This window comes from Lissotriton vulgaris, chromosome 10 (genome assembly GCF_964263255.1).
Source record: "Lissotriton vulgaris chromosome 10, aLisVul1.2, whole genome shotgun sequence".
In the NCBI taxonomy this organism is placed as follows: Eukaryota; Metazoa; Chordata; class Amphibia; order Caudata; family Salamandridae; genus Lissotriton; species Lissotriton vulgaris.
The window spans coordinates 676,395,258-676,413,031 of record NC_141698.1 but is presented as its reverse complement, the minus strand read 5'-3'; the positions used below and the strand labels follow the sequence as shown (position 1 = coordinate 676,413,031).

General features: G+C 48.5%; 1 protein-coding gene across 6 annotated transcripts in view; it reads right to left on the bottom strand.

Annotated features, from left to right (window-relative positions):
• WDR37 (WD repeat domain 37) overlaps nucleotides 1-17,774 on the bottom strand; it is a 608,563-nt gene that overhangs the window by 374,860 nt on the left and 215,929 nt on the right. For all 6 annotated transcript variants that reach the window (XM_086941512.1, XM_086941515.1, XM_086941510.1 and 3 more), the window contains one exon: nucleotides 2,262-2,397. In XM_086941512.1, the coding sequence (XP_086797638.1) occupies nucleotides 2,262-2,397 (136 nt within the window). The remainder of the gene's footprint in view (nucleotides 1-2,261; nucleotides 2,398-17,774) is intronic.

Sequence of the window (17,774 nt, the reverse complement as noted above, 5' to 3'; positions counted from 1 at the left end):
TAGGGGCTTTGTTATGTTCCACATTTATGTTACTAACAACAGCGGTTAGGTCATCAATCTTAACTTGCATCCCTTTTATTAAGTCACATAAGTGAGTTACAAGTTTAAACAGAGGGTTATCAGTTCGATCACCTACCTCGGGATCACCCTGAAGAGTACTTTCTACTTGTCTTAGATCAGGACTTATCATATCCGACCCCTTATCTGAATGGAGATTTTCAATTTGGGCTAAGGTAGCGAATGTATTAGTACAGGGTAGATTTAGGACATTTTCGATGCTCTTTCGCATTAACTATTTTCATCTAGTTTTTCAGGTAATGGTGATTTGTCCCCTTGTTGTGGTTTGCACATAAACATTTCAGGTATAACTACTGGTCCCCGCAGGCAACATCTGTGGGACAGCAAGATGGGTAAGCGAAAAAAGCATCTCCTGCAGGTCTAAATTCACCATAATCTCTCCTGGATACAAGGCAGCTGGAACCAGGGCCAGCATAAGAATCAGAAATGTGTCATTCCACAGGAAAGCATGCAGAGGGCGAACATCTAAAATGGGCTAAAGCCCTCCATTCTTCTTCGGCATGAGGAAATAGCAAGAGTAACAACCAGCCCCTAATAACGCAATCGGAACCCTTTCAATGGCACCTTCAGAGAGTAAACCTCACACCTTTTGAATGAGAATGGATAGGTGCTCTTGTGAGAGCCTCCCAGATGTGGGCAGAGGGCACGGCAGGGTTAACCATAGTGGTAGGGCATAGCAATGCTGAATGATCTGGAAAACCCATGTCAGATATGATGAACTGCCATCCGAGAGAATGAGGTTGAGTACCACTTTGCCTATGTTGCCTTATGTTTCCTCCTAAACGATAATTTAGATTTACCGGATGACTTTGACTAGGACTGCTCACAAGAACAGCTTCGGGAGAAAGAGTGTATTTGCATTCTCGTCTTGAATCGAGAGTGAGACTTACGAGAGGTCGGAGACTTCTTCCTGTGTTTGGCAACATACAGGTTTACTTCACAGTCCCAGGTCGTTTCTGAGTGCATGATGGCACACTCATCCCACCACTTGCTTGAGCATCAAAAGGCACACCTTGTTTGGGTCTGTGATGGACATCTGCTTTTACCCGTCACAGTATGGTTTGAAACCAATAGGTTTTGGTGGGGACAACTCCCTTGCACACTAGATGTAGTATTTGGAAGTCACCGAAAGCCAAACTAACATGGAAGTGGAGACCTGGATCCACGCTCAAAGAGGAGCACAGGTGGCACTTAAATTCAGCTCCGCTATGTCACTTCCGGGGCAGAACAAAGCCAAAACATAGGTACACAGTACCAGCTAGCAGCACTCAGGAACACTATTATGAAAAGTTTACGGTTCCAGTCTGGTGCCTGAGAAATATTCTAAAGGTGAGGAATCTGCGATTTGAAGTATCCATCAGACATACGCTGCTTTTCCTGCTGGCAGTCAGAATACCCCCTTTTTAGTCAGATTTTGGCAGTAAATGGACTCCACTCAGCAGGTGGCTAATAAACTGGACCACTATCAAGGCTTAAGGACTCTGGCATAGCTAAAAGTTATAGGCTGGTCTGGGGAAGAAAATCTAAGTTATCTGTCCACTTCAAGATTTGATACTCGTTTTGAGTAAGAATGGCTGTAAACCACCTCTCTATACCCGTCAACCTATCTGTTCTTCCTATCGCACTCAACTGCAAGGCACACAGTTTATAAACTTTGTTGAGGTTCAATAGATTTTGGAAAGTGAAAAGGACTTCAGCGAGGACTCTTTATGAGATGAGGTTTTCTTTGCATGTTCAATTTGAACTAAGTGTGAGCCCAACTGACGTCCACAGGATGTGCCTAGCGCCTGATTTTAGGCTATTATACTATATATAATAATTTAACACATTTTAATTAAATGTGGTCACGATGATAAGCAAATCGGTTTTGATGGAGGCTTTTACTCTGGATGATCGCTTTACTAACTGGGGTATATTATAAATGTGAATGATTCATCCTTAACAAATCAGATGTGTGTTATGGCAGCTGCCTGTAAAATTGATTCTTTGAAATTGGTAGCGAGACTGAACACTTACCTTACATCACAAACCTGCTAAGTAAAAAACATTAGCAACCTTAAGAGCAGGTTAAAGGTACATTACAAATAAAATGGCTGGATCAAAGAGTTAATTAACAGTAAAGAGCACTGTATGCTCAGTTAAGTGGAGAAAGCATGTCAAATGAGACAGAATATTTCACTTACCAGCAGATGCTGTACCCAACACCACGGGCTGCATTCGAGTGACACCAACATCCCAAATGCCATCTCTGTGGCCAGCGTATTCCTTTACTAACTGGCAGATTGCTCTTGAAGTTGTTGTTTTGAAACTGGACACGATCTAAACCAATTGCAAATGAAAAATGGCAATGTGTAAAATGCTTAAGAGACATCATCTATCTTGGTGCAACTAAGGAGTATTTGTTTTAAAGTACTGCTCACTGGTTCAGTGCGGTCATGCAACAAGTTTTGTCAGAAGACAACAGTTCAAGATCACTTTTACATGGATACCTCATTTTCATAAACATTCACTACAGCAACTAAATCTATTTTTTAAATGAGACTTATTAGAATATATACAGTATTAAAGCCTAAAGAAATTGAATAATGAAAGTAGCTTAAACAACCAATTTTGCATAGTACTTAAAAAAAAATTAAATAAAAGGCGCACGACTTGATTCCACTGAGATATACACAGGAGTAAAATTATGAGGGTTAGTTCAGTAATCCATTAAGTCTCATATGCCTTTTTAGGTCTCGCCTGGACATCGCATCCGAAGGATGCGTCCAGGCTGGAGACTTATAGTCGTCTGACACGGGGGAATGAGGGACACAAAACTGTGACGAGCGGCTGGATTGAGCTGCGTGCACGCGCGTCAACATTCACGCATGCGCACATCACAGCCACACGCATACACAGCACTCACGCATGCGCACATACACACGCATACACAGGCACACCCCCGTCACCTACACGCATACACAGAGACCCCTCCACACACACCAGCCCATCTCCTCTCGGCTCCACACACACGCACACGCATTTACACTTACACAGACACGCAGGCACCCAGACAGGCAACCCCCCCCCCGTCACACACACGCATACACACAGACTCCAGGACACATACACATACACACACACATGCACGCTCACACACATACACAGTCCGCCGCCGCGCGCGCGCACACAGATGCCCCCCCCCCAACAAGGCGAAGCCCCACTCACCGGCATCCTCAGTGCAGCGGCTCCCACCGGCAGCAAGACTCTTCTTCCCTTCTTCGGCACCGGGGCGCAGGGTAGGCTCCTGCCTGCTCCGGTGCGCCAAACAATCGCGGCTCTTCCGTGGGAGGCGGGGTAGGCTCCCGCCCTCCTACTTCCGGTTGTCCCGCCCGGCCTGCCTGACTTCCTGTTCGCAGGCCGGCGGAAAACGAAAGCGGGAGTCCGCCGTAATTGCTTACCTTAGGGCAAAGGAGCGTGTGTGCGCGGCGGTTTCCTTTGCCGCGCGCGTTGATTGGTGAATGCGCAGTGAGTATTTTTTATAAAACTGTAAAATACTTGAATCAAATGCGCATCACGACGTCTGCGCATGTCCGTGACTTGGTATGATACAAGGAGGCAGGAGAGGAGAGTGTGCGAGCGGCCGGTTTCCTTTGCCGTGCATGTTGTTTTGCCAAGCGTGTTGTTCGTTGAGGGTGGAATGCGCAGTGAGTTTTTTATGAGAAAATTATTAGGTACAATTGCACGGACTTGATTCCTGGAGTACACCCTGTCCACGCACAGAGGACTCCTGAGCCGTGGATGGATCTGGTTTCCCAGGCGACCGATGGCCGGGTTGTGTGCCTGGCCCTCTCCATCAAGTCTTCGTCTGATCTGTTTTGATAAGGACGGGTCGGGTGGGTTCGTTGTTATGGGTGATTGATTTTTTTTTTTGTAAGTACATTCCTCCAAGATACAGTGAAGCGTTTAGTACTTTGGTATTGCGGGTACATTTTGTCTCTTACCTCGTAGCTTCTAATCTACGGCCTTGTGCTGTTGCAGGAACATATCATTTTGCCATTTTGATCAGACATTGACCAAGCTTAGCTCCTCTGACATAAACCAGTGCACGCAGAAGAGGTACCCGTTTTATGCCACAAAAGGAACAGTAATGATGAGTGCAGAGTGAGTGCAGAGTGACAGTGAGTGCAGAGTGCATGCAGTGAGTGCAGAGTGACAGTGAGTGCAGAGTGCATGCAGAGTGACAGTGAGTGCAGAGTGACAGTGAGTGCAGAGTGACAGTGAGTGCAGAGTGACAGTGAGTGCAGAGTGAGTGCAGAGTGACAGTGAGTGCAGAGTGCATGCAGTGAGTGCAGAGTGACAGTGAGTGCAGAGTGACAGTGAGTGCAGAGTGACAGTGAGTGCGGAGTGACAGTGAGTGCAGAGTGACAGTGAGTGCAGAGTGACAGTGAGTGCAGAGTGACAGTGAGTGCAGAGTGACAGTGAGTGCAGAGTGACAGTGAGTGCAGAGTGACAGTGAGTGCAGAGTGACAGTGAGTGCAGAGTGACAGTGAGTGCAGAGTGACAGTGAGTGCGGAGTGACAGTGAGTGCGGAGTGACAGTGAGTGCGGAGTGACAGTGAGTGCGGAGTGACAGTGAGTGCGGAGTGACAGTGAGTGCGGAGTGACAGTGAGTGCGGAGTGACAGTGAGTGCGGAGTGACAGTGAGTGCGGAGTGACAGTGAGTGCGGAGTGACAGTGAGTGCGGAGTGACAGTGAGTGCGGAGTGACAGTGAGTGCGGAGTGACAGTGAGTGCGGAGTGACAGTGAGTGCGGAGTGACAGTGAGTGCGGAGTGACAGTGAGTGCGGAGTGACAGTGAGTGCGGAGTGACAGTGAGTGCAGAGTGACAGTGAGTGCAGAGTGACAGTGAGTGCAGAGTGACAGTGAGTGCAGAGTGACAGTGAGTGCAGAGTGACAGTGAGTGCAGAGTGACAGTGAGTGCAGAGTGACAGTGAGTGCAGAGTGACAGTGAGTGCAGAGTGACAGTGAGTGCAGAGTGACAGTGAGTGCAGAGTGACAGTGAGTGCAGAGTGACAGTGAGTGCAGAGTGACAGTGAGTGCAGAGTGACAGTGAGTGCAGAGTGACAGTGAGTGCAGAGTGACAGTGAGTGCAGAGTGACAGTGAGTGCAGAGTGACAGTGAGTGCAGAGTGACAGTGAGTGCAGAGTGACAGTGAGTGCAGAGTGACAGTGAGTGCAGAGTGACAGTGAGTGCAGAGTGACAGTGAGTGCAGAGTGACAGTGAGTGCAGAGTGACAGTGAGTGCAGAGTGACAGTGAGTGCAGAGTGCGTGCAGAGTGACAGTGAGTGCAGAGTGACAGTGAGTGCAGAGTGACAGTGAGTGCAGAGTGACAGTGAGTGCAGAGTGACAGTGAGTGCAGAGTGCATGCAGAGTGACAGTGAGTGCAGAGTGACAGTGAGTGCAGAGTGACAGTGAGTGCAGAGTGACAGTGAGTGCAGAGTGACAGTGAGTGCAGAGTGACAGTGCGTGCAGAGTGACAGTGCGTGCAGAGTGACAGTGCGTGCAGAGTGACAGTGCGTGCAGAGTGACAGTGAGTGCAGAGTGACAGTGAGTACAGTCACTCAGCACCACCACATTATCAGTCAGAACCACCACAGCATCACTCAGAACCACCACAGCACCACTCAGCACCACCACAGCATCACTCAGCATCACTCAGCACCACCACAGCACCACCATAGCACCACTCAGCACCACCACTGCATCACTCAGCATCACCACAGCCCCATTCAGCACCACCACAGCATCACTCAGCACCACCACAGCACAAATATGTTCTCTCAATGTTTCAAGCTTTATTACAAATGTCACAAAAAGATGTTAATATTTCACTTCTGTTCTTGGATTTTGTTACAATAAAATACACTGAACATAATCTTCACAAAAGTTATTTACAAAAGTTTAAGCTATTGCCATTATAAATTACAATCACTTTTATTAAGTATTAAAAAAAATTAAAAGCCATTGTTATTTGTAATATCAATACATCTAAGTCACGTAAATACAAATGTTGCATTACAAATGCTATCGGTGTCACATTTGCGAAAGTTATAACTATTGGCATTGTAAATGACAAAGCTATTAATTTAGCTATTTTCAAAACCAACACATAAATGAACGTTTGGTGAATTTCCATTAAAATATTTGACTTTTTTACTAAGATATTATTATACTGTTTTATGCAAACAAAATTTAGATACTGCATAAATAACTTTAATAAAACATATTTTATATGAAGCTTTTTATGTAAAAAAAAAATATAGCATAAAGCAAAAAACAATTGCCATTTACAATGCTAATAGCTCAAACTTAAATAATGCGAGACCTATTGCATTGCAAATGCTTGTTATTTCTTACAAAGGAAGGAATATCTGTGCATAGATCGCCGCCTAGTGTTGGGTCCGGATGATTGCACATTGTTGTCCTGGAAGAGTTTTCGAAATATCACGAGATAGGTGGCTACAGCTGCGACAGGCACCGGGGAGGAGGGCGGGCGATATGAATGTCAGCAGCCCTACATGCCAAGAACAGATGCATACTGGTAAGTAGCATATTCCGTTCGAGGCATGTGGGCTGCTGAATTCATATCTGTGCATAGAATAAATAGCAGTTACCTCCTTAGCGGTGGTTGCCCGTGCCAGCTGAAGCAGTCTGAAAAAGGGTCTTGAGAGCAGCCTGTCCTACAGCAGCTTGCTGTTTGGAGTGTACATCTACGCAGTAGTGTTTGGTAAAGGTATGTATGGTGGTCCATGTGGCTGCTCTACATATATCCTCTAGGGGAATGTTACCTAGGAAAGCCATGGATGCCCCTAACTTGCGTGTGGAATGCGCTCTTGGGGGAACTGTTAATGTGCGTTCAGCTTTTTGATAACAGATTTGTATGCACTTAACAATCCATCTGGCTATACCGGATTTGGAAATGGGGTTGCCTTTGTGTTGTGGAGAGAAGGCAACAAACAGTTGTTTAGTCTTCCTAAAATCTTTTGTCCTGTCGATGTAATACAGGAGAGCTCTTTTAATATCTAAGGTGTGCAGTGCTCGCTCTGCCACAGAATCTGGATTGGGGAAGAAAACTGGCAGTTCTATGGTTTGATTAATGTGGAACTGCGACACCACTTTAGGCATGAATTTAGGGTTGGTACGTAGCACTACCTTATTAGCATGAATCTGTATAAAAGGCTCTTGAATAGTTAGGGCTTGAAGCTCACTAACTCTTCTTAGTGATGTGCTACCAGAAAGGCCACTTTCCATGTAAGAAACTGTATTTCACAAGAGTGAAGAGGTTCAAAGGGCGGCCCCATTAGTCTGGTGAGAACTACATTTAGATTCCAGACGGGTGAAGGAGGGTGCCTGTGAGGGATCACTCTTTTGAGTCCTTCCATAAAGGCTTTAATGGCAGGCACCCTGAAAAGTGAAAGATGCTGCCTGTTCTGAAGATATGCTGCAAGGGCGGCTAGGTGTATCCTGATGGAACTATATTCTAGATTGCATCTGTGTAGATGCAACAAATAACATATGATGTTCTGCATGGACGCATCCAGCGGGTTAATGTCATTATTGGAACAGTAAATGACAAACCGTTTCCATTTGGCCGCATACCATGCCCTAGTTGTAGGGCGTCTTGCCTCCTTGATGATGTTCATACAGTCAGGGGGTAGGTTGAGGTAGCCAAACTATGACCTCAGGAGCCATATCGCAAGGCTCAACTGTTGTGGATCTGGGTGTTGAATGTCTCCATGGCTCTGAGTGAGGAGACTGGGCGTGAGGCGCAGCCTTTCGTGGGGCACCACTGAAAGTTCTAGGAACGTGGTGTACCAGGCCTGCCGTGCCCACGTTGGAGCAACCAGGATGAGCGTTATGCAGTGTTGTCGCAGTTTGCGTGCCACTAGCGGTATGAGTGGTGCTGGAGGAAAAGCGTACGAATCTGCCTGACCAGTTCATCCCTATCGCATTGCCCTCAGACTGCGGGTGTGGGAACCTGGCGGCGAAGGTTTGGCATTTTGTGTTTTCCTGTGTGGCGAATAGGTCGATTTCTGGATGACCCCACCGCTGGAAATATGGTTGGAGCACGGAGGGGTGTATTTCCCACTCGTGCATCTGATGGCTGTGCCTGCTGAGCAGGTCCGCCATCTGGTTGTCCTTGCCTGGGAGATGTTCCGCCATGAGGAACATGTTTCTTTGAATGGCCCACTTCCACATGCTCTGGGCTAGATGAGACAATTGTGGAGAGTGTGTGCCTCCCTGCTTCTGGATGTAATACATGGCAGTTATGTTGTCCGTCCGGATCAGCACGACTTTGTTGCACAAGTGTAACTTGAACGCCTTCATTGCCATGAAGATTGCCATCAGTTCCAGCAGGTTGATGTGCATCTTCTGCTGCTGTGTTGTCCATAGTCCCTGCACTGTATAATGGAGGACATGCGCTCTCCAGCCCTGGAGAGACGCGTCCGTCGTCAGCACTACTTGTGGTGCAGGTCCCCTGCAAAGGTTTTGTGTGTTCCACCAATGCAGAGAGTTGTAAGCACGGCCTGTCACCAACACTAGGTCTTTTACATGTCCACAAGCCTGGTTCCACTGTCGTGCTAAGCACTCCTGGAGGGGACGCATGTGCAGCCTCGCGTGTGGGACTATGAAGATGCAGGAGGCCATTATACCCATCAATTGCATGAACACCTGCGCCGGGAGCAAGTGTTGGGGTTTGAATCTCTGGATTAGCAATAGCATGCTGCTGACCCTGGCTGGGTTTGGCTGCGCTGTTGCTGTCATAGTGTTTATTGTTGCCCCTAGGTACTGTTGTACATGTGCGGGCTGAAGGTGTGACTTTGGGTAATTTAGTGAAAATCCTAGACTGTGTAGGAGGTGAATCGTGCGGGACATGTGGCTGGCACATTGCTGGGCTGACTTTGCTTGAACAAGCCAGTCGTCCAGGTAAGGATAGACATGGATGTGTTGTCTCTGAAGGTGCGCAGCCACGGTCGCCAAGCACTTGGTGAACACCCTGGGGGCTGTAGTGACCCCGAAAGGCAGGACTTTGAACTGGTAATGCTGGTTGTTGACAGTGAACCCGAGATACTTCCTGTGACCTGGGTGAATGGGAATGTGAAAATATGTATCCTTCAGGTCTAGTGTTGCCAGGAAGTCTCCCTGCCTGAGCAATGGTATATGCATCCTTCAGGTCTAGTGTTGCCAGGAAGTCTCCCTGCCTGAGCAATGGTAGAACTTGCTGTAAAGTTAACATATGAAAATGTTCTGATAAGATGTACTGGTTCAGGGGTCTGAGGTCTAGAATGGGCCTCAGGGATCCGTCCTTTTTGGGATCAAGAAGTACAGTGGGTACACCACTGTACCTTGCTGTTCGAAAGGCACGAGTTCTATGGCTCCTTCTTAGGTTTCGCCTGGGGCACGGAGCGTAAGCTCCGCCCCCAGAGAAATCTCTAGTCTTCAGTTAGGGACTCTTGAATACGCCCCCCTGTCCCATTGGCTAGCTCCATAAATGGAGGCTAGCCATTGGAACAGAGATCTGTCCGTCAAGGCCAGACCAGATTCGGGGGCGTTTCCGACATTTTTTCCCTCTCCACCCACTTCGGTTCGTCATCACGGTGGTGGTTGGGTGTAATTTTTTGGAAATAATACAATTTCTTCATAATGCAATTTCCCTTTTGGTCGAAGTCGATAATAGCTCAACATCTTATTGTTCACCCGACTGAAAAACTCGGCAGTATTCATTTTCAGTAAATGTTTTCGGCAAAAGTCACGTCATCTAGCCTGCTCGCATGGACACAGAGCGCCTTTGAGCGGAAAAAATAGTTTTCATCCCTCTGTGGGACCACAGGCGCCGTGTCATTGAGGTCAAAGGCTGTGGCCTCATTTGTTTCCCATGCACGGCGCCCATTCACGTTATGATGCGTTACTCACGAGCAGACGTCAAGTCGGATATGTCGCACGTTCTGTACTGTCGAGACACAGGCCTGGGGGCGGAGGGAACAGACAGACGCTCTTTGTTTACAAATGTCAACATGCCTCTGTCTTTGCTTGCGAAAACTGTGAAGTATGTGTTTGTGTTTTTGGCTGTTTTCGTTTGAAGATGGGGCGAAACGTGTTGTTTTCTTGACAAGCTCTTCCTTTTCGGCAAAATTTCTGAAAAGCATCATAAGGTGTTGCTACCTCCTCTGTAAAGTCGCAATTTCCACACAAACACTCGTTGGCAATGCCAAAAGGTCTGGGTAATAAATGCAAGTATTTTGTGTGTGTAAAGGATGGTTTAGGCACTCAACTCACCATAGATGCAATCTGTCACTCACCTTTCAACTCATGTATCCATTCATCCATACACTTACTTATTCTTGGATTCACCCTCTGACACTACCACAATAAAGCATACCTCAGCAACATACATTTTAAGAATACAAGTAGAATAAATAAAAGATGCTGCACAACAGTTATATGCGTTGTCATAAAGAGACTAAACACAGCAGCAGGCGTCCGTCTTGTGAAGGTATTGCAGAGTGTGTATCAATGTGTTTCATAATAGTTGTCTGCTTTAGAGGAACTGGCCATGTGGAATGCAGCACACTGCAAATTGCAATTGTTAATCATTGGTGCCTTGTTGGTTTGTGGTTGATGGAGACTTAAGTTAAATATTCAGTGTTGTTTCCATGGAATGACTTGTGAACAATACAAACCGTCTTAGATTGTGAGTTTTCATTAATTGGTGTGTTGTGAAGGCATGTGTAGTGTTATGTGATTGCTGTGTGGACTGTGAGAGCTGTGTGGACTGTGAGAGCTGTGTGGACTGTGAGAGCTGTGTGGACTGTGAGAGCTGTGTGGACTGTGAGAGCTGTGTGGACTGTGAGAGCTGTGTGGACTGTGAGAGCTGTGTGGGCTGTGAGAGCTGTGTGGGCTGTGAGAGCTGTGTGGGCTGTGAGAGCTGTGTGGGCTGTGAGAGCTGTGTGGGCTGTGAGAGCTGTGTGGGCTGTGAGAGCTGTGTGGGCCGTGTGGGCCGTGTGGGCCGTGTGGGCCGTGTGGGCCGTGTGGGCTGTGAGAGCCGCGAGAGCCGTGTGGGCTGTGAGAGCCGCGAGAGCCGTGTGGGCTGTGAGAGCCGTGAGAGCTGTGTGGAGCTGTGTGGGCTGCGAGAGCTGTGAGAGCTGTGTGGGCTGTGTGGGCTGTGAGAGCTGTGTGGGCTGTGAGAGCTGTGTGGGCTGTGTGGGCCGTGTGGGCTGTGTGGGCCGTGTGGGCTGTGTGGGCCGTGTGGGCTGTGAGAGCCGCGAGAGCCGTGTGGGCTGTGAGAGCCGCGGGAGCCGTGTGGGCTGTGAGAGCCGTGAGAGCTGTGTGGAGCTGTGAGAGCTGTGGAGCTGTGTGGGCTGCGTGGGCTGCGTGGGCTGCGAGAGCTGTGAGAGCTGTGTGGGCTGTGAGAGCTGTGAGAGCTGTGTGGGCTGTGAGCTGTGAGGGCTGTGAGCTGTGAGAGCTGTGTGGGCTGTGAGAGCTGTGTGAGCTGTGAGAGCTGTGTGGGCTGTGAGAGCTGTGTGGGCTGTGAGAGCTGTGAGAGCTGTGTGGGCTGTGAGAGCTGTGTGGGCTGTGAGAGCTGTGTGGGCTGTGAGAGCTGTGTGGGCTGTGAGAGCTGTGTGGGCTGTGAGAGCTGTGTGGGCTGTGAGAGCTGTGTGGGCTGTGAGAGCTGTGTGGGCTGTGAGAGCCGTGTGGGCCGTGAGAGCCGTGTGGGCTGTGTGGGCTGTGAGAGCCGTGAGAGCTGTGTGGGCTGCGAGAGCTGTGTGGGCTGCGAGAGCTGTGTGGGCTGCGAGAGCTGTGTGGGCTGCGAGAGCTGTGTGGGCTGCGAGAGCTGTGTGGGCTGCGAGAGCTGTGTGGGCTGTGAGCTGTGAGGGCTGTGAGCTGTGAGAGCTGTGTGGGCTGTGAGAGCTGTGTGAGCTGTGAGAGCTGTGTGGGCTGTGAGAGCTGTGTGGGCTGTGAGAGCTGTGTGGGCTGTGAGAGCTGTGAGAGCTGTGTGGGCTGTGAGAGCTGTGTGGGCTGTGAGAGCTGTGTGGGCTGTGAGAGCTGTGTGGGCTGTGAGAGCTGTGTGGGCTGTGAGAGCTGTGTGGGCTGTGAGAGCCGTGTGGGCCGTGAGAGCCGTGTGGGCTGTGTGGGCTGTGAGAGCCGTGAGAGCTGTGTGGGCTGCGAGAGCTGTGTGGGCTGCGAGAGCTGTGTGGGCTGCGAGAGCTGTGTGGGCTGCGAGAGCTGTGTGGGCTGCGAGAGCTGTGTGGGCTGCGAGAGCTGTGTGGGCTGCGAGAGCTGTGTGGGCTGCGAGAGCTGTGTGGGCTGCGAGAGCTGTGTGGGCTGCGAGAGCTGTGTGGGCTGCGAGAGCTGTGTGGGCTGCGAGAGCTGTGTGGGCTGCGAGAGCTGTGTGGGCTGCGAGAGCTGTGTGGGCTGCGAGAGCTGTGTGGGCTGCGAGAGCTGTGTGGGCTGCGAGAGCTGTGTGGGCTGTGTGGGCTGTGTGGGCTGTGTGGGCTGTGTGGGCTGTGTGGGCTGTGAGAGCTGTGAGAGCTGTGAGAGCTGTGAGAGCTGTGAGAGCTGTGAGAGCTGTGAGAGCTGTGTGGGCTGTGAGAGCTGTGTGGGCTGTGAGAGCTGTGTGGGCTGTGAGAGCTGTGTGGGCTGTGAGAGCTGTGTGGGCTGTGAGAGCTGTGTGGGCTGTGAGAGCTGTGTGGGATGTGAGAGCTGTGTGGGATGTGTGGGCTGTGAGAGCTGAGCGAGCTGTGTGGGCTGAGAGAGCTGTTGGCAATGTAAATAACAATGCCATTTATTTATAAGTAAACAAAAAAAAAAAGAAATGTCATGAGCAATGCCAATAGCTCTAACTTTTCCAAAGCCGAAACCATTGCATTGTAAATGCTTGTTGCAGCATGCGGACTACTTCTTGCTGCAATAAGTGCATGTGCTCTGCGGACATAAGACGGTGCCTTGGGGGTATGTTGGGAGGAGTGGAGGTTAGTTCTAGACAATAGCCGTATTGGATAAGTTGTCTCACCCACCTGTCCATGGTAATGCCTTCCAAGATTGGCAGGAACTGCTGAAGTCTTCCCCCGACCGGTGTTATATGGTCGGGGGGCAGTGACAAGGCATCACTGTTTATTGTTGGTGGAGGATCTGGCATTGTTATTTCCACGTCCTCTCACTTTGGTGCTGTTCCCACAATATCCACCCCTGTTATCCTTGTTGTAGGTGGTCTGTGTGCTCCCCTTGTTGTATTGGGCTTGCTGCAATGCCTGACCTCTAGAAGTTCCCCTGTTACCGGAGCGACGAAAGGAACTGCCCCTGAACTGCTGTGACTGCAGAGCCCCCATGGATTTTGCTGTCTCAGTGTCTTTTTTAATTTTTTCAAGGGTTGTGTCTACATCAGGACCAAAAAGAAAGTCAGGGTTAACTGGCTGATTGAGCAAAGTTGTTTGGATCTCTGGTTTGAAACCAGAGATGCGGAGCCAGGCATGACGTCTTAGCATTACACTAGTGTTGATGGCTCTAGCTGCTGTGTCTGCTGCATCTAGTGCACACTTGATGGATGCATTTGAAATTAACTTTCCTTCCTGTATTAGCATTTCTGCTCCCTCTTTATAAGCGTCAGGAAGGTGTTGCATCAGCTGTTCTAACGTGTCGTAGTGAGCCCCATCATATCTGGCTAACAGGGCTTGTGTATTTGAGATCCTCCAAATATTAGCCGCTTGAACTGCTACCCATTTGCCAGAAGCTTCCAAGATTTTGGATTCTTTGTCCGGAGGAGGAGCATCACCACTTGTTGGAGAGTTTGCTCTCTTGTGAGCATTAGCCACTACTAGGGAGTCCAATGGGAGCTGGCCCTTGATGTACGTAGGGTCCACAGGCGCAGGCCTATATTTTCTTTCAATCCCTGGGTTTACAACCATTGCCCTTGTGGTCTCCTTGAAAATGTCAGTAGCATGTTTGAGGACACCCTTTAGCATAGGCAATGTCTTTACTGATCTTTCTGAGGTGGAGAAAGTATCGAACAGAAAGTCCTCCTCCACTGGCTCAGCGTGCATTTCAACGTCATGGTTAATGGCCGCCCTTTCAATTAAGAGCGTTAAACGCAGCCGTCTCTTCAGTAGGCGAGGTCTTGACATTATAAGACTGAGTATCAGGCGTAGTGTGTGGATCATCAGGGTCAACAGGGTCAGTCCAGTGTTGAGGTTCCCCTTGATCTGTGTCAGCATGATAAATGAATCCCATATGACTGTAATCATCTCCCACATCCAGATCGCTGCGTGTGGGAGAATCGACATCGTGTTGTGGATATGACTCAACACGTTCAAAGAGAAAAGGTGAGGTGGATGAATCCTTCTTTCTTTTGAGAGGGATTTTGTATGACTCTAAAGGATGTTCTGGAGCGATTTTCCGTTTGTGAATGGTTAGTCTTCCAGAATCCGAGTCGATGAAGAGCTTCGGCTGATTGTCATACGAGGGTGCCTGGAACATTACCTCATATGTAATGGGCTGAGACTTGGAAGGTCCAGATACCTTCTTGGAGGTTTCGGCGCTCCTTTGTGGCTCGAACGCTTTGGGTCGAGCGGTCGGGGGCAGTCTGTATTTAATTGGTGGAGGAATCACCGGAGACGAACCGACCTTCTTCGATATCGATGTTGTTTTCTATCAGATTTGCTTTGTTGGCTCACCAGCATGCTTGCGGCCTTGCGTCGACTCGAGCTCATGGTGCGCAGCAGGTACGGCCTTGGGCTTCGATGCGATATGCTCTTTCGGGTCGGCTTTGCTTTTCGACTCGAGGGCCTTGCCTAACATTGGCTTGGAGGCTGTAAGCGTCGGTTCAACAGTCTTTTTAGGCTTGAGTCCTTTGGCAGTGTCGCCATGTTTGGAAGTCGACGGCGTTAGAGTGACATGCTTAACCGCAGAGGCTGGCTTCGGCGCCCCGCTCTTCGGGCCGACACCCCTTTGTGACCCCGAAGGGTCGATGACACTTTTAGACTTGACTGGAGCCGAGGAGTCCGAGGGCGTCGATCCGAGGACTGCATTCAACAGTTTCGGTTTCGCCTCTACTGGTTTCGGTTTAAATTTTGGTGGATCGACCGATGGCTCCTTAGAAGTATTCTTAGCCGGGCCTTGACGCGGGGCTATAGAATGTGGAGTAGGATCTCGGCTAAGGCCTTCCAGCGATGCCTCGAACTGAGCCTTAGAGAGCACAGTGTCAATATTAGGCCCCGCGATTGCGGGTGGGCATTGCTCATCGCTCGAGTCGTCATGGACGGCTCCGATGGCCTCTGCGTCGTCTCCTACCTCAACGACATCTTCGTCATGGACGTAGTGTTCATCGTCGTCCACACCGAAGGTAAGAGTCTCGCTCCGACGCGGGGTCAGACTGCTTGTCAGGATCCTCTTCATAGTCATCGGCCTCGAAGATGTTCTCCGGGTCAGGCGCTGCTTTTTGCGCCGACTGTCGTCGAACTCAAAGCGTCTTCTTCGACCGGAACTTGTAACAGGCCATACAGCTGGCCTCGTCGTGGTCCAGGGATAAACATGTATTGCACACTGGGTGCACATCAATGTGAGGGTATTTTGAGTTGCAGACGGGGCATCTCTTGAACAGGCTCCATTCCATCGTCATCGCAGTTGGGGCCTGTGGTGTCGAAAAGGCAAACGGCCTTCGACGTCCTGTTCGAAGAACTGGATGAAGAATAGGCACCGAACGAGACAATACCGACGCCCCGAAGGCCTTTTGGCCTTGCGCAAAGAGTTTTATATCGATTCCGAACTTGAGTCAAGAAAGTACATCCGAACCCAATGGTGGAAAAAAACAGTCTGAGGATGGAAAGGATGCCCATGCGCACTGTAGTCCAGGGGAGGAGCCACCTATCTCGTGATACTTCGAAGACTCTTCCAGGACAACAATGTGCAATCATCCGGACCCAACACTAGGCAGCGATCTATGCACAGATATGAATTCAGCAGCCCACATGCCTCGAACACAATGTTTATCAAAGTGGAGTTCACTTGTCATTATTCACAGCAAATACGATTAGAAGAATTCTGCTCTAGCACCTCAACATTCCCATAATCATCGAAGTACCACTTTGCGTGACTAAATAATCCCAATTGGTATGTCCCCAGTATCATAGCATTTGACAAATCGTATATTTTATACGGCAATGTTGTAACTACATCACTCCACAGTGATAATATAGGTATGTGAGACTCAAGGTGTTTGAAGAAAGAACATGAAAACTCCATAAAGTACAAAAAGAGAAAGAGAATATTTAAAGAGGTATTTCAAAACTTTTAAAGAAAGTTCTTTTAAATATCCGGTTAACCACATGTACTTCATGCCAGGCCATGCAACAGTATCTACAATTTATACGAAAAAGCTTAGAATAAAATAAATATCTTAACTCTTGATTTAAATACTATATTTTACCAAGTGTTTGCCCTTTATGCTCTGGCATCCAAGATTAAATAAAAATACTAGAAAACTATATTTTGCAAAACTAACACAGGTTTGAATGAGCTGCACTCTCATTATAAATGTTTCTTTAATCAGTTCAGTTCAAGAAGTCTTTATTCGATTAGTTCATCATAAAAGACATAAATACAAAATACACATGAAACATATAAAACCAGTATTAAATCATTGGCATCGAGTCGACTTCTTATAGAACTATACAAAAGTTTAAAAAGGTGTCGAGCACGACCATACTACCACAGTATATACAAAATTTAAACAATCGCCACTAGATTATTTTTAATAAACCTACATCTGATCACCCAAGCCCACCCGAGAAACTTAGCAACCCCCACAACAATAAGCGGATCCAGATTAGTTTTTAACAGTCTCAAGGCTTCCACAGCCGATCTGGTGCCTAGTTGTCTACATACCGGTTTAAGCCATTTGGTTCTGGGGGCTGAGTATAGTGGGCACACATACAAAAAATGATTCAGACTTTCCCCAGTGCCATGACAGTTAGCGCAAAACCCCGATCTATCAGTTCCCCACTTTTTGGTAAAGTCCCCTATGGGAAGTGAACCACATCTAAATTGAAAATAGAGTTTGCGGTCCAGAGGTTTTGTAATAATGTCCCAGTACCCTTCTAACATGGGAGAGTCTTTATGTACCATAAACAGTCCAGAAAGACTGCTCGAGCTCGTTTTTAAGAAGATGTTGTGCGTCACCCATTCCCAGTAACATTTTTTAAGCTCATTATTTGATGGGAAATTGGCTGTCTCAGGCGAGGACCACAACTCGCCAAGGCCCAGAGATAGTAAGGTAGCCTTAAGATCTCTAAACCATCCAATTTTAGTGGCACCAGGACTAATTTTTTACCTCCAGACAAGCTTCTGCATAATGATGTAGTTCTGGCGTCGTCCACAGGCGTCGCCAGAATGTTAAAGGGCGAAGTCTTGCTTGGTCCACCACCGTGTGGCACCCCAGATCGTATAAAAGGGGGATTAGTGGTGTTGACTGAGGCAAACCTGTTGCCATCCTTAAGAACTTGTTTTGGGCATGTTTCAGAGAGTCCAGATTACTTCCACCCCAGAGCTCTGCGCCATATAGCACTGCTGATAAAACCTTTCCTCCATAGATCTTCATGAGCGGTGACATAGGCCTCGTAAATGACCCTTTGTGTTCCTTAATCAAAGCTCCGCCCAACTGTTG